This window comes from Cucurbita pepo, chromosome LG06, assembly GCF_002806865.2.
Source record: "Cucurbita pepo subsp. pepo cultivar mu-cu-16 chromosome LG06, ASM280686v2, whole genome shotgun sequence".
Lineage (NCBI taxonomy): Eukaryota > Viridiplantae > Streptophyta > Magnoliopsida > Cucurbitales > Cucurbitaceae > Cucurbita > Cucurbita pepo.
Genome location: NC_036643.1, coordinates 6,805,141 through 6,822,432, shown reverse-complemented (window position 1 = coordinate 6,822,432; position 17,292 = coordinate 6,805,141). Strand labels below are relative to the sequence as shown.

General features: G+C 37.2%; 1 protein-coding gene across 2 annotated transcripts; it reads right to left on the bottom strand.

Annotated features, from left to right (window-relative positions):
- Positions 1 to 13,128: 13,128 nt before the first annotated feature.
- LOC111796764 (probable U3 small nucleolar RNA-associated protein 11) lies at positions 13,129 to 17,292 on the bottom strand. 2 transcript variants are annotated; one of them, XM_023679521.1, is made up of 10 exons: positions 16,980 to 17,292; positions 16,760 to 16,920; positions 16,572 to 16,662; positions 16,366 to 16,448; positions 16,179 to 16,272; positions 15,995 to 16,074; positions 15,470 to 15,553; positions 14,517 to 14,616; positions 14,319 to 14,416; positions 13,129 to 13,375 (listed from the first exon to the last, which is right to left on the bottom strand). In XM_023679521.1, exons 2-9 carry the CDS (start codon positions 16,813 to 16,815, stop codon positions 14,324 to 14,326), a joined length of 681 nt encoding a protein of 226 aa, XP_023535289.1. In that variant the 5' UTR covers positions 16,816 to 16,920; positions 16,980 to 17,292; the 3' UTR covers positions 13,129 to 13,375; positions 14,319 to 14,323. The 2 variants fall into 2 exon arrangements, with proteins under 2 accessions (XP_023535289.1, XP_023535290.1); XM_023679522.1 differs by having other exon boundaries at positions 16,578 to 16,662; positions 16,980 to 17,290.

Sequence of the window (17,292 nt, the reverse complement as noted above, 5' to 3'; positions counted from 1 at the left end):
CACCGCTAACAGATATTGTCCACTTCTCTTCAGGGCCTAGCGTTCTCACTGACACTCGTTCTTTTTTCTGTTCTATGTGGGACCCCCACCAAATCTACCCTCTTCGGGGCCAGCGTTCTTACTAGGACACCGTCTTGTGTCTACCCCCTTCGGGGAAGAGCCTCTTGAGCCTCCTTGTTGGTACATTGTGCAGTGTCTGGCTCTGATACCATTTGTAACAGCCCAAGCCTAATTTCACCGCTAACAGATATTGTCCTCTTTGGGTTTTCCCTTTCGAGCTTCTCCTCAAGCTTTAAAACGGGTCTATCAGGGAAAGGTTTCCACACCCTTATAAATAGTATTTCGTTCTCCTCCCCAACCAATGTGGGATATCGCGCATTTGTTATGGTGAGAATTATCTTTTTTTTATACTCAATTTAACATAAGATTACTCCAAGTAAAACACATTTAACCACGTGATATGGTGAGAATTATCCTTTTAAAACATTATGGCACACTTAAGCATGAAGTTCATGTGATTGAGCTACCGAAAAAGAAAAAAAATGTGCATCTTGTTGGTATAGGTACTAACTTTCATACTCATAGGAATTTCGTGATTAAGTGTGCTTTACTTGGATCAATTTTACATTGGCTGACCTACTAGGAGTTTTCGTGGAATGCATGTGAATGAGGACAAAACATGTTGGAAGGGCTCGTGTTGGTTCGTGAGTAGTCTTCACTCTTAAGAATCGAGAAGTAGGTAACATGATCATACCGCAGGAGATACAAGGGAATGTCGAAGTCATCAAGTGGCGAATTCAGATCCAAATCTTGAGCATGGAGAGTTATAAAATGGTATCAGAGCGATATCTCTCCCAATAAAATGTGGTTCGAGGACGAACCAACGTGAAAGTTGATGTGCATGTGACACTTGAGTAAAGTATGAGTAAATATATGGGTACGTGAAAGTTGGTGTGCAACGTGGTTCGAGGACTGAGATCACATCTAAATGAGAGAGATCCTGAAGATAAAATAAGTAAGAAAAACTTAACAGAATTGAAAGTCACTATCTATATCAATAAAATGTCTGAAATATTTTATTTTGTTTACAGATACTTAAATATATTAAATAATAATTATATTAAAAATGGAATTAATTATTTAATTTTGATTAATAGTTTAATATATTGAGTGGGGGACAGGCAATTCGCTTTAGGAAGATCATTTTGTGCATCTTTAAAAGACATATAGCATTCTCCATATTGTAAAGTTTTTTATTTTATTTTATTTTATTTTATTTATAAATGGCTTTGGATTAATTTAATTAGTAAGCAAAAGAGATTATTTTACTTTAATCATATCTTTAAAAGCGTTCTAATTTGATTCTTTCCGTTTCTTCTTTTTCTGACGTGTAATAAATTTGGACTGTGATGTCCCACGTTGGTTCGATAGGAGAACAAAATACCCTTTATAAGGGTGTGGAAACCTTCTCCTAGTAGACGCGTTTTAAAGCCTTGAGGGGAAGTCCGAAAGGGAAAGTCCAAAGAGGACAATATCTGCTAACGGTGGATCTGGGTTGTTACAAATGGTATCAGAGCCAGACACCGGACGATGTGTTAGCCTTCTCGTTGTTCCCCAAAGGGGTAGACACGAGGCGGTGTGCCAATAAGGACGGTGGGCCTCAAAGGGGGGTGGTTTAGGGTGTGGAAACCTTCCCGTAGTAGAGACGTTTTGAAGCCTTGAGGGGAAGCCTGAAAGGAAAAGCCTAAAGGTGATTACAAATGTTATGTGCCAGCTTTCTCGCTATTCCCCAAAGGGGGTAGACACGAGGCGGTGGGCCAGTAAGGACGGTGGGCCTCAAAGGGGGTTGGATTTAGGAGAACAAAAGACCCTTTATAAGGGTGTGGAAACCTTCTCGTAGCAGAGACGTTTTAAAGCCTTAAGGGGAAGCCCGAAAGGAAAAGTCTAAAGAGGACAATATCTGCTAGCAGTGGATCTGGGTCGTTACAAATGGTATCAGAGCCAGACACCGGACGATGTGCCAACCTTCTCGCTGTTCTCCGAAGAGGGGTAGAGACAATATCTGCTAGCAGTGGATCTGGGTCGTTACAAATGGTATCAGAGCAAGACACAGGACGATGTGCCAGCCTTCTCGCTGTTCTCCGAATGGGGGTAGACACGAGGCGATGTGCCAGTAAGGATGCTGGGCCTCAAACGGGGTGGATTTAGGAGAACAAAAGACCCCTTTATAAGGGTGTGGAAACCTTCTCCCAGCAAATGCATTTTAAAGCCTTGAGGGGAAGCCCGAAAGGGAAAGCCCAAACAGGACAATATCTGCTAGCGGTGGATCTGGGTCGTTACAAATGGTATCAGAGCCAGACACCGAACGATGTGCTAGCCTTCTCGCTGTTTCCCAAAGGCAGTAAACATGAGGCGGTGTGCCAGTAAGGACGCTGGGTCTCAAAGGGGGTGGATTTGGTGGCGGTCCCATATCGATTGGAGAAAGGAACGAGTGCCAGTGAGGACGCTGGGCCCCGAAGGAGGGGTGGATTGTGATGTCCCATATTGGTTGGGGAAGAGAACAAAAGACCCTTTACAAGGGTCTTGAGGGGAAGCTCGAAAGGGAAAGCCGAATTTCGAAACTTCATGTTTTAACAACTTCGTAGCGAACGGATTGTTGAAGATTCTCTAACGGTCCACATACATAGTATCGTTCAGCCACCATATAACATATACAATCAGGCACGACTATGTCTTTATCAACTCATCATCATAAAAGAATACAAATGTGGACCCTTGTTAGGTTAATAAGGTCAGAGATGCTAGTGGTTCTTTCTTATAATTTTGATGCACGTCGTCGGAATCAAACGCTATCTCTATATAGATTAAGAGCATGTTCGAAAGTTTAAAGTGGTGTTTGATATAAATAGACTCGAATTCTTTTTAATTTATTGAATAATTTTTAAATTAAAATTAAAAGTTAATAAATCTTACCCGACAATATTCCAAGTTTAAATATCGACCCGACACCGACACGGACACAATCCTAAAAGTTCTATAATTATAGTTATAATTTTCAACGGGCCTAAAATCTATACCATAAGTCAGATGTTTGAATTTTAAACTTAATTTTTAATTTAACATAATAATAATACTAATAATAATAAATAAATAATAATAAAAAGAAAGAATAAGAATAATAAACCTGTCGCCCACCATTTAATGGTTTGTTAGTCATATGTCACGACTTTCCCGTTTGTTACTTGGAAAATGGGAGGAATGTTGAGCGTTGTTCATACGCCGTCGTATTAGACACTTGGAACAAAGCAAAATATAAAAATAAAATAAAATAATCAAACAAATTTATTCCATTTAATTGATGCTTTACTTTAATCCATCAATTTTGATACTTTATTCTATACAATTATTGAAATAATCCATTGTATTAACCTAAAAGTGAAATAATCCATTTTTTATAAATGTGTGAAAACGTATTCCTAGTAGACGTGTTTTAAAATCGTGAGACTGACGAAGATACGTAAAACGAGCGAAAACGGACAATATTTGTTAGGGATGCGCTTGAGTCATTACAAATGGTATTAGAGCTAAACACCGAGCGGTGTGCTAATAAGAACGTTAGGCCACCAAGGTGGGTGGATTGTGAGATCTCACATCGATTGGAGAGGGGGACGAAACATTCTTTATAGAGGTGTGAAAACTTATCCCTAACAGACGCGTTTCAATATCGTGAGGCTGACAATGATATGTAACGAGTAAAAGCGAACAATATCTGTTAGTGATGGGCTTGAGCTATTACAAATGGTATCAAAGATAGACACCAGGTGGTGTGCCAGTGAGAACGCTAGGCCACCAAGGTGGGTGGATTTTGAGATCCCACATCGGTTGGAGAGGGGGACGAAACATTCTTTATAAAGGTGTGAAAACTTATCCCTAACAGACGCGTTTCAATATCGTGAGGCTGACAATGATATGTAACGAGTAAAAGCGAACAATATCTGTTAGTGATGGGCTTGAGCTATTACAAATGGTATCAAAGATAGACACCAGGTGGTGTGCCAGTGAGAACGCTAGGCCACCAAGGTGGGTGGATTTTGAGATCCCACATCGGTTGGAGAGGGGGACGAAACATTCTTTATAAAGGTGTGAAAACTTATCCCTAACAGACGCGTTTCAATATCGTGAGGCTGACAATGATATGTAACGAGTAAAAGCGGACAATATCTGTTAGTGATGGGCTTGAGCCGTTACAAATGGTATCAAAGGTAGACACCGGGCGATGTGCCAGTGAGAACGCTAGGCCACCAAGGTGGGTGGATTTTGAGATCCGGTTGGAGAGGGGGACGAAACATACTTTATAAAGGTGTGAAAACCTATCTCTAGTAGACGTGTTTCAAAATCGTGAGGCTGACAATGATACCTAACGAGCAAAAACAGACAATATCTGTTAGTGATGGGTTTGAGCCATTACAAATGATATCAAAGGCAGACACCGGGTGGTGTGCCAGTGAGAACGCTAGGCCTCCAAGGTGGGTGGATGGTGAGATTTCACATCGGTTGAAGAAGGGGACGAAACATTCTTTATAAAGGTGTGAAAACTTATCCCTAGCAGACGCGTTTCAAAATCGTGAGGCTGACAGTGATACATAACGAGCAAAAGCGAACAGTATCTGTTAGTGATGAGCTTGAGTCATTAAAAATGGTATTAGAGTCAAACATCGGGCGGTGTGCTAATGAGAACGCTAGGCCACCAAAATAGAAAGACGAATTGACACTCTAGAATGTCCCCCTCTATGACCATGCAGCTCTCAAACGCTTCCCACTCAATCAGCAGCTCGCGAACACTTGAAATAAAAAAGAAGTGGAAAGAGGTGAGTATAAAAGTACTCAGTTAGCAACCTACTTGTAAGCTCTCATCGCATCCTTAACTAAACACGTATCCACAGATTTTCTCTAGGCTTTAGGAAGTTCGAACCTAGTCTCTATTATTATTTGAGCACCTGGGAGACTTCAAAGTTATTGAGCTGAATTTTGTCCCCGGGGGTTTGCACAAGTTTTTCAACCATTCTATTATTTAACTTAATTTGCATTGCTTACACAGTGAATGACTAGTATTTTGGGTTGAGATGCTACCTTATAATCATTTGATGGAATAGTATGATGTTTGAGGTGATATCCAATCAATTTTCCTTTAACGATTTGTTAAATACTGTGATTAAGACTATCCAGCGTTCTCGCTATGAACGATTGATTTTAAATCTCGCAAGAGCCTACGATGGCTATAAATTTTACCTCCCAGCCTTTCTTGACTTCAGAGGGCGAATTTATCGCTGTGGTATTTTGCATTTCCACGAGTGTGATCTAGCACGAAGCCTGATTGTTTTTGCGGATCACATCATCCACGAGAGGTTAGCTAGCGAACACTCCCACAAGACCATAAAGTCACCCTAGTTCGAGGGAGTGACCCCCATGTGCTAGCTACTATGTCTTACTACATGACACCATGCCCCTCTAAGGACGAGTTTTACTATTTAGTGCCCTTGTTCAGGGGACCCCTAGCCTTTTCCTTTATGTAAGGACATTTGGTCGCCTCGACGCACTACACTATCTGGCCTAAGCTTGCCTCGTTGATACCTATACTACTACTTCTTGGTAGGGAAGTACTAGCGATAATGGTGTACAGAAGAAGATAGGAGGTTTTGAGGTCCCACATCGGTTGGGAACAAAATATTCCTTGTAAGGGTGTGAAAACATCTCCCTATTAAATGCATTTTAAAACCGTGAGGCTGACGGTGATAGTAATGGGCCAAAGCGAACAATATTTGCTAGAGGTGGGCTTGGGTTGTCACAAATGGTCAGAGGAACGAATCATTTCTTATAAGGGTGTAGAAACCTCTTCCAAGTAAACAAGTTTTAAAACCGTGAGGTTGATGACGATAAGTGACGAACCAAAGCGAACAATATATGCCACCGGTGGGCTTAGGCTGTTACATACTGTATCATAGCCAAATACTGGGTGGTGTGCCAGTGAGGACGCTGGGCTACCAAAGGGGTGGATTGTGAAATCCTACATCGGTTGGAGAGGGGAAACGAAGTATTTCTTATAAGGGTGTGGAAACCTCTCTCTAGTAGACGTGTTTTAAAACCTTGAGGCTGACGCTGATACGTAACGGGCCAAAGTGGACAATATTTGCTAGCGATGGGCTTGGGCTATTACAGAGGCGGGGACTTTGATGACCCATCGTACTACTAACTGCTAGTGAATTACCTTGGTCATTCCTAGATGCCGTGGAGATCTTCCAAGTTCTTAGGGATGTCAGTTCAACTATGGGTCGGGCAAACAATCTTAGGTTCCTTTAGTAAATATGTCAACTCAAAATATCCGAGTAAACTTTCTACATCATCAAACCGAGAGAACCTATAACTTTATGCCTCTAAACAAGTCTAGACCAATAAAGTTATTCCTCGTTTAAAGTGTCCACCAGATCACGTTATTCAACATTCGATCATTCAAGACTCATACTCTGAGAACTTGGTATAAAGCTCATTGTATAGAAACACCAAGTTGGATTAAGGGTTCATTTTATTACTCGTTTAGACCCTAACTAAGCTACTATGTTTACGATATACATTACAAAAATTAGTCTAAGAACCTCTTCAAGTTGTGGACATTAGTGAGTCAAAAGACCTCAGAGTCACTGATAACGACCATATTGAAACTTAGAGAAAATCTTTGATACATTGTCCTACTTGGCTCATACGTTCTTGGGAAGCATGCATCTTCTTTCTTGCTACCTTGGTCCGTTCGTGATATTTAATAAATGGCCACATAGGTCGATCATTTTCTCTTAACGATTACACTAATGTGTTAAATAGAAAATGCTAAAGTGTTTGAAGTCTGACTTAGTAGCTCACGTATCTATGGCTTGGTCTACCTCAACTCTACTCTATCGTTCTATCCATAATCTTAAGAACTTGAAGTGGGTTCACAACTTTATTGAAATCAACGTCTCATGTTGATACTAATGCTAGAAAACCTCAAATACTTAATTTATAATTTTCCCACACTCCCCTTGGTCATGGTTTTTGTACTGAGAACCTTGGTCCGGGGCCTAAGATCTTAAGTTCTTGGTTGTTGTGTATTGGCCATTAGACACTCCTCTAGGAGATCTGTGAGGTTCTACGGTTAGTGAACAACTCAATTTTGACCTATGTTCGAAGCTTCATTCATTCCCCGTGAGATAGTTTGGTACCTGCATCCAAGGCTTTATGTGTTCTCTACTAAGAAATATGCGTACCTATGTCTAGGGTTTCGTGCCATCCCTGTGACATAGTCTAAATACCTATGCCCAGGGCTTAATGTGTTCTCTGTGACGTAGTCTATGTCAAAGGACTATGTTGCACTACACATCGAGAGGTCTTTAGGGTATCTCGGGTTCCAACTCTAAGAGTACTCTCCTATATCTTGAGGCACAACTAAAGCAAAAATCTTAGTAGGTAAGCCTTCATCCGTATGAGTCATAAACATTTCTTCACATGCATACATTTTCTAATCCCCTTAAGACCTTTAAGGGTAATTTCGTTCGGTCCCTCTTGGTTCATACACCAAACATATTCTAATCCCCTTAAGACCTTGCATAATTATCCTTAAGATCATAAATAAGTCTCGCATAACGTTTCATAGCATTTGAAGTCCTCTAAATTCTTCGAAATATCTTAGAATTCTTATAAGGGTATTTTGGTCATTTACCACCCCAAATCTTAGTTTAAATCCTTAACATATTCCAATGGTCTCAAGCTTGCACGATACCTTTAAACCATGAAATAAGGCTCCTTAGAAAATTTTGTGCCAATTAGATGTCACTTGGATCGTAAACCAGTGGTACGTAACTATAGGGGTATTTTGGCCATTAAGGCTCCTTACTATAAGGTGGTACGTGACCGGTGGTACGTAACACCCCAAATATAAGGCTCCTTACTATACTTGGATCAAGTATAGTAAACCACAATATAACAAAACAACATCATTTATTATCTAAATAAGTCATATCTAACCGTGACCAAGCGTTCGGTGCAAGGCCATGGAAACATTATGAGCCTACATCGTAAGCTAGTCTACAAAATCTATAAGCCTACCATTCGAATACCACCTGTAACGACCCTGTTTTCCTATTAAAAATAAGGTAGTCATTGCATGCATGACATGTCTATTACATATAGAAAAATTCATTTATCATAAACGTCCGTAAAAAATTCTTTTAAAACAATAACGTTATTATCAAAATAGTGGGAAAATAAATAACATGAATTCAAAAAAAAAAAAAAAAACAAAAGCAATGTCCCGAGCTAACTTAAGGGCTACTAAAGCAGACATGAATGCAACATTCATAACTCTGGTTCCATCGCCTTCATCGTGACCGTCATCATCCGTATATGGGTGTCATACTTTTACCTTAAAAAATAAGAGTAGTACATGACTTCAGTATTTTAGAAAATATTCAGTAAGTAACCTCACTAGTGGGGTTGGCAATGCATACATAAACAAACTTTTCGTAGAAATATTTGATAGTCTTGAACTTTGGTTTCCAGTCCGGACAAAAATTGGATATGTAGTACTTTTCTACACACTGTTTAGTACGAGCACATGGTGTCATTAGGCAGGTGCATATGTACCCCTTAGGTTTATCCTTAAGCCAACATACGCTCACAGTGTTGGAGCTATGGAGAGAAAGGAGTCCACATAATATTATGGCGTACATAGATATTATATGTATGTATCCATACTCATCATAACGAGAAAGTATATCGATGCAAGTAACATACAAAAATGCATGAAGTCTCCATAGCTTTAAATCGTGACATAAATGTATGATGCAGGTCGTACATTTGTTCTTTCATGAACTGTCTTTCATGAATGTGTGTGTCCAGACATAATATAAACATCTCATCAACTAACTTAGAATATAACATGCGACATCTTGATCTTGACACGCTCACGACCAGCCTTGAAGAGAACCCAAGCCTCATCTTCATTTTTTGCTCGTCTTCATGGCTTTGTCGGACCTTAGGCGAGAGTTGTCTTCACCAACTGAATATAACTTATGCGGAATCCAAGTTTGTTCGGCCACACACCGCCTATGCGTGCATGTTCAATCTTTTGAGACTCATCCGACTTGCCTCTACACTAGGCCAAGTTATTTAGCTCGACATTGCCTCTACTCGAGGCCAAGGTCTCTTGATGCAATGTTGCATCTCAACATCATCTAGGTTCCCAATTAACATGACCCATATGTCTTGACGTCATCCCAATTTGGGGGTGTAGTCGACCATCATAGCTCACTTGGTCATAGCATCGAGAACAGGCCCACATGCCGTTCATAATGTCGAGACATCCAAAAAATCTATCCGTCTAGTTCTATTAAGGCATTGGGCTCTCCCGTGTCCATGCCATATTATCTACAAATTTCGTACTAGATAGCGGATGTATGATCCAACCTATGACACATAGGCTGAGGCGCAATGTTGGCACACTTGTGCCGTCCGACACTCTCCTTAAAAAACTCATTTCAAAGAAAGTTGCTCGAGACACTCGTTTCGCAATGTTTGCTTTCACCATGATACATGTATGTGTCATAGTATAGCTTGCTTAGGCCCCAGGCCAAAGAGTGGTGGAGAGCTGATATCATGCCTCTCCCGAAGGTAAATTCTAGAGCATTTTTGGTTTAGATGATGTAAACATGATTTTGGCTAACGATCATACAGTGTTGTGGAGCGTCCTTTCAAGGTCTGATTAACATCGAATTTGTTGAGTTTTCATATTTTATATGGATGGACTTGACTCCAAAACCGCACGCCCAAATTCTCCAGACTTTCAACGTTAAGACCCAATACCGTACCCGACCCTTCAACAAGCCTATCTTTAACACTCTTATCTACTCGTTACCTCATTCTTGCCTATACCTCAGCTTAACTTCAATATACACATTATACAGTGTGTTGGATGATACACCATCCTTCTCTATCGCATCATGTCACTCGTCAATCTTGACCCTCGTGTGGTCAAATGGGTATCACTCGAGAGTCGCCGCTTTACCAACACGAAGGTCACAACCTACTCTCTTCCTACTAGTAGATTTTTTTTCTTGAAAACATTAAAAAAAGGAGCATATAGAACGTCGAAACTTAGTTACATAATAAAATAATAGAAGACAAAAACACAATATAAAAAGGCACTTGAAAAGAGCGGCACCGCCATCCACGACACGACCAAATATACAAAGGAAAAGGTGTGTGTTTGCGCATGAAACACCCAATTTCAAGGAGGAAAAAAACACACATTGTTCCTTAATGCTTCCAATCATGTTTCTTAAACAATGCTAATACCTCCAAACCCACCTCTCTCTTTTTAACTAACTTCTAAAAATTAGGTCTTTTTTGTCCCCTTCTATTTAGATAATATACTACGAGAGATGTTCGAAAAATTCAATAACCCAAATAATCTGATCAATCTAAAGCAACTGTATAGATCGAATCCACGTAAATGAAATTTTATGGATTTAATTGATGAGTGTTCTCCGAAAACTAGATACCCATCTGTTCTTTAATTTCGAGAGAAATACGATCAAAGCGAGCTAATTCAAACCCTTCAGGTAAAATAAAAACAGCTCCCACATTCAAACCGCCTATTTTCCCATTTGCAGGAACTTGTTTCAGTTGCATGTCATAAGAAATTCGAACAATTGCTTCGAATATAGTATCAGGAAATATCGTTTGTGGAACCTCGATATCCAAGGGTTAAATCGAAGTTCGAATTCATTGTTAATTTTTAAATATATATTTTTACTTACAAATAATTATTTTTTCTGATTATTTATTAAATCTTGTATGACAAATTTTTTAAAGTATATATTAAAAATGAGTTACACAATTTAATTAAATGTTTGGAAATAAATAAATAAATGTTTTATGAACTAATATTTTATTTTTATTAAAAATAAAATTTTGAATAAATGACCCAAATAACCCGAATCAACTCAACCCAAGAAAATTTACGGCTCGATTGAGTTGAATTCATTATTTAATAAAAATTACGGCCCGAATCTAATCTAAAAAGAAATTCAACCCACAAACACCCATATATCTTATAAATACGATAGGAACGGAGAATTCGAGGATGACTTAATAAATAAGATTTTAAGCCAATATTAAATTTAAAAATTTATTATTTTTACGGAGAGGAAGCAGAAATATTAATTTAACTGTTGAGTTGTGCTCAAATGGATCATTTATTTAATTTTAGTAACTAAACAGATTAATTTTAATCAATTTGTCATTAAATTATTGTTCGAGTTGGATTGGTCCGGGTTGTCGGGTTGAATGTACACTCCTACTTTTACCTCCCGATCTTTGAATTTTTTTTCTTAAAAAAAAATCTCATTATTAAATTTCTATAACTAAAACTTTTAAAACAATGATATATATATATAAATTGATTTAATTTTTATTTGAAATAAAAAAAATTAAATTTTGAATAATTTAAGGAAGATTATTTAATAAAACATAAAGTAGAGGTGACTAATTGGTGATTAATTTATTTGATTAGCATGACAAAGATTCAAAGCTATATCTTAAATAAAATATTAATAAAATATTAATAAAATATTAGAGAGTTGGGAGAGCAATTTGAAATAAATATATAAATATTCAAATATTTTATAATGACCAAATATCTAATTCTAATTATAATTATTGCAAAGGGATATTCCAAGAACCCAAAGAATTTAATTAATTTATGAAACCATTTTAGGAGGCTAAAATAGTAAATTACCCTTTCTCAAAAAAGAAAAAAATATATTTTCAAATAAAATAAGGATAATTAAGTTTTGAAAATTAGTATTAATTTTATTTGATATTTTATCAAAATTATTTAGATATAATATTAAATAAAATAATTTTGTGTGATTAATTTTATCGAAATTTTATGTATTTTAAAGATTGTGGGTCGATTTTTTTTTTTTAAATTAATTACCCAAATAAAAAGAATTAGATGTTTAATTATATAAGTTGTTAGATGAATACGACTCTCCACAATGATACGATATTGTCCACTTTAAGCATAAGATCTCGTGGTTTTGCTTTGAGTTTCCATATAATATTGTCTAAATATATCTCTATCAAATTTTTACCAAATATCTACTGTATATAGCTAAGATCTTTACGAAATATCTTTCAAATAATATCAGGTTCCATATCCTAAGTGCTGAGAAAATCGCTATTTATATTTTATATTATACTTAAATTTATGTTGGATTTTAATTATGCTATTTTAAAAAATAAACTTCCTTTCGAAAATCGTTTGGCTTGAATGGTAAATTAACATGATATTACAATACGAGGTCATTTATTTAAACTCTCATAATAAAGATAATAAAGATAATTTTTTAAAATCATATGGAAAAGATTAATGATATTTGACTCATCATATTATTCAAATAAATAAATAATAAATCTCATCCCTATTTGGTTTATGTTTAGTATTCTCGAGTTTAAGAAAGATGATATATGGATTAGCCATCTCAAAAAATATTGTCAAGGAAACTCGTCGTTTTGAGTGTTTTTCATTCTCTCATTTTTAGTGATTCTTATAATCGGATGAGTACCTCAAACTTGGTGTCTCAAGCGACATTCAGAACTAATCGCTATAATCAAGAAATTTGGATGCAATTAGGGAGAATTGACCCACTATTTTCCTCCTTGTTTTCTTCTTTTCGAGTGGAATAACTCATTGTGGAGGGTCCCGTATATGCCGAGGGCGTTAATCTCAACATTCAACTTAAACCCTTGTTTTTTTTTTTTTTTTTTTTTTTTNACAATAGCAAGCCGTCTCATAGTCACCACTTGTCTAATGAGCAGGCACTTGAACATAAAACTGATGAAATTTAGAAGAAAGATGGAACCGATCACTATGCTCGGAGACAAGAACTACAATGTCTTACGATCTTGAGTCCTTTCCTCTCCTTGAGCATTTTCAACAGGATCCCGAAACCACGCTATCTAAAGTTATAATATTGGAAGAGAAAAAGAAGGAAAATATTAATCAAAATCAACCTATGAAATTATATTGTGATACAAAGCTTTTGATGAATCAAACTATATATTGATATTCCTAACTAAAAACAGTAACAGTAAGGTCATTACATTCTTCATCAAAGAACAAAGAAGAAACAAAAACATCTTAATTAATTAGCCATGAAAACAAAGGAACCAAAATTTAGGTCGTCAGTGAGTGTTTTGTCAGCCTACTTCTGCAAAATTTAGGTCGTCAGTGCTTCGTCCTGTTTCCTTGAAAATTGCAAATAATTCTCCTTCAATCATCAACCTGTTGAGGAGGGTTGGATCGGAGTCTCACGTAGATTAATTTAGGGAATGATCATGGATTTATATTATAAGCAAGAAATAGTATATCCATTTACACGAGACTTTTGGGGAGCCTAAAACAAAGCCATGAGAGCTTATGCTCAAAGTAGACAATATCATATCATTATGAAGAGTCACGATTCCTAACACGGTAATTTAAAATGGCCAACCCTGATCAAGAAAAATAATCCTTAGATTGTGATTGTATTAAAAAAAGAAAAAAGCTTGGTCTTGAATTTTAGTCAAACTCTGAAAACAAAAACAAGTTCTTGAAAACTGTTTTTTCGGTTCTCAAAACTTTGCATGATTTTTGAAAAGTAGATAGATAACATAAACAAATTCTTGAAAACTGTTTTTAAAATTTTCAAAACAAACGAAAACAAGTTCTTGGAAACTGTTTTTTTTTTTTTGTTTTTAAAACTTTGCATGATTTTAAAAATTGATAGAAAGTAGATAACAGAACAATAAAGTTAATAAGCTTAATTTTCAAAAATCAAAAACCAAAAACAAAAATCAAATGGTTATCAAATGAGCCCAACCGTGCACCAATAACAATAATATTACGCTACCACCCTCCATATTTTCGAGCCCAAAACAATAAAACAATAATATTATGCAACAACCCAAATCTCTCCCCCTTGTGATATCTCACATTAGATGGGGAGGAGAACGAAACACCCTTTATAAGGGTGTGGAAACCTCTCCCTAGCAGATGCGTTTTATACACCTTGAGGAGAAGCCCAAAAGGAAAAGCCCCTAACGGTGGGCTTGGGCCGTTACATTCCCCTATCACTACACCACTAGCAACCCACATAAGATCCCAAGAACTTTATAAACGTGGGCAATCTGATGTTTGCTTAAATAAAAATGCTTAAAATTGTATGAAGAAAGCAAGAGTATTAGACCTTACTCAGCGTTTTCGTCCTGCCCGCCATTTGTATACAGGATTAGAAGTTGGATTGGAGAGCTCATCTTCCTGACGTTTACGTTTTCGGCCCATTTTCTGTTATAAGCACGTATCGTTTCAGAATCAACAATTTTAATATATACAACCTACCTGTGTATCAAACTGGAGCTGAAAACTTTAACACGTTAAAAAGTACCCATAGTTCTTGTTGAAATCTCATATCCCTATAAAGTTTCTCTAATTCCCAGACTCTACTCCTCCTTGCCTCCAATTCTTTGTAAGAAGCAGCGGTTTTCCTGTGCAGAAAGTACAGATCAGGCCCAATTTGAAGTATTGGAAATGAGCACCAGTTTTTATTTTGATGAACTTCCAGACTTGCATTGAGCGTAAATGAAACAATACAAAGTGCATACTAGAAAATCAACCCAAAACAAAAACAGGGCTCCAATAGAGACATGGAACTTAGCAAGGGCACACATCCACCTCCTTAGACCTCTCCAACCCCTCTAAAAACTCTATTGTTCCTCTCAATTCGAAGGCCCCATGAATTACATTAACTCCCACAAACCACGAAAACCAACCGTTCTCGCGTAAGGGCGGATGAGAAAGAAACTCCTCGACTATCAAACAAACAACTATTGACTGAGCTACCTGAAAGACCAAATTCCTCGAAGGAGCAGTCTCAAATCAAAATGACAAAAATACAACTCGCACAAAAGAATAAACTTCAAACAAAAGATGAAGACTAAATTTTGACATTGTACCTAGGACTACCTTTACTTTACAAATGTCAATTTGTACCTAGGACCTATGACATTTGTACCTAGGACTAAAAAATTTAAATCAAAAGATTTGTGGTTAAATTTTAGAGGTAGTCCTAGCTATATCTTGGTGTAAATTGTCTAATATTTTTAGTTCCTATAGTTATACCTCCCTCATTGCAAATTGGGAATGACTTTTGTAAACATCATGGATATTACATCCCTTTTGTAAATTTCAATCATCAATGAAATCAGTTCTTATAAAAAAAAATGAAATTTGAAAGTTACAAGAACTAAAATTGAACAAGTCTCAAAATACAGAAATCAAAATCATAAGTAAACATGAAAAGATTACATGCAACAGTGGTGTCCTCATTAAGAGTGTTACCTCTTAATACTGTTAGGAACTGTTTCATACAATGCTATCCATCTACCTTTGGAGGAACGACATTGAATTTCATTGGTATCCTCCCTGCAATTCATCAACAATGACTAGCATAAATAACTTCACCTCATTAGAATTAGCAAAAAGCAATGAGTCATGGTTCACCAAAACTTGCTGCAAATAAGGTTTAGTGTATTTTAATAAAGATGGCACAAGTCAACCATCATGGGTTAGCCTAGTGACCATAAGAGCCATGAGAATAATAAAAGCTTAGTGGGAATGAGTTCAATCAATGTGATTAGATACCTACAATTTAGTATCCTGCGAGTTTCCTTGGCAACCAAATGTAGTAAGGTTATATTGATACAATATCTCACAACAAAAAATCTATGTGATACGTTCTCGACGCTCTTGTTTGAAACAAAAGAAAAGTAATAATAGGTGGTTGTTGTGGGGTTTCATCCCTTTAATGCAGAACAACAATTATTTGATTCGTTTCCAATTAGGAATGTAGAAAAAGATTCAAACCTGTCTTCAGCAAAGCAAAGATGCTCATTTGATGGCTGATTATCAAAAGAATGTAACGTGGCTGTCAGTCTTTCAATTTTCTACACAGAAGAGTGAGAATTGATAAATTAGTTAAACTAAATCAATGTGTTCCTCAACGAACTCCTGGTCAATTATAAAAAATGAAAGCTCGCAAAGAACACACCCTTTCCTCACTCTGCATTTTCTGAAGTATATACTCTGCATCTTGGGTTTTCATCAGTATGAGTTGCTCTTTAGTATACTTATTTACCCGTCTCCTACATTATATAAAGATTAAGATGCATAAGAAACTAGAAGAAACCAGAATTACTGATCATCAATAGATATTAAGAATAATCTAAAATGATTACTCTGGTTTATGGACTGTTCTGGTCTTAATCATCTTAAAGTAAAATTCATCTGGATTCCTGAAGGCTGTTTTCCCTTCAAGTTTCTGGAAATCAAACAGCACGAAACATACAAACAACCATATTAAGAACTTCACAGAATTCAATAAACAGCAGAAAAATTGTGTTAACATTAAAAACAGAGTGATAATGGGCCTTCCAAACTTTACCTCTACAGTGGCTTCCTTCTTCTGATAAGCCTTAGCACGCTTGACATAGTCTCTGTGTTTCTCAAAAAGCCCAAAATGTCTCCGAGAATGCCTGATCCATTACATAAACCCATTATCCACAAAGAGTCAGATATCACAATTTGAAAGAAAAAAACCCCATTGCATCACAAAAAGCCCTTATCACTTACGGCCGAGCTCGCTTCTTGTATAGCCGCGAACGGATGACATTCTTCAGTGACCGCATTGCACTCAACGAGAGAGCGGAAGAACGTGCAATTACAAGCAAATAATGTTCTCTGTGTCTTAGTTTTCCTACAACTAAACGTAGAGAAAATCGAACGAATCCTACACAAGATAGATGGTTTACAGGGATGGATTCCAAATCAGAATATTTAGACAATTCAGAATGCCGTCGAGGAGCAGAACCACTGTAGATATCGGTGGAAGACGTCGCCAAGTCGGCTATAGCTAAAGAAGAATCCGCCGGAATATGTCCTTGTGCAGTTCACAAATCTGCTCAGTCGAGCCTCGCCGCACCGTTTCTTGAAGGAGCTATCGCCGCCGCACGGCTCGGGTGTTTGCGGTTGCTGCTAGCGCCGGAAGAGAATGGGGGAACGGAGTGGCCGGATCGCTCCGTACAACAGATGGTTGTGCCGTCGAGGTCGGCGCCGGAGTTGATATGTGAGACGCAGAAAGTGGGTTTAGGGTTTCCGATGAAGAA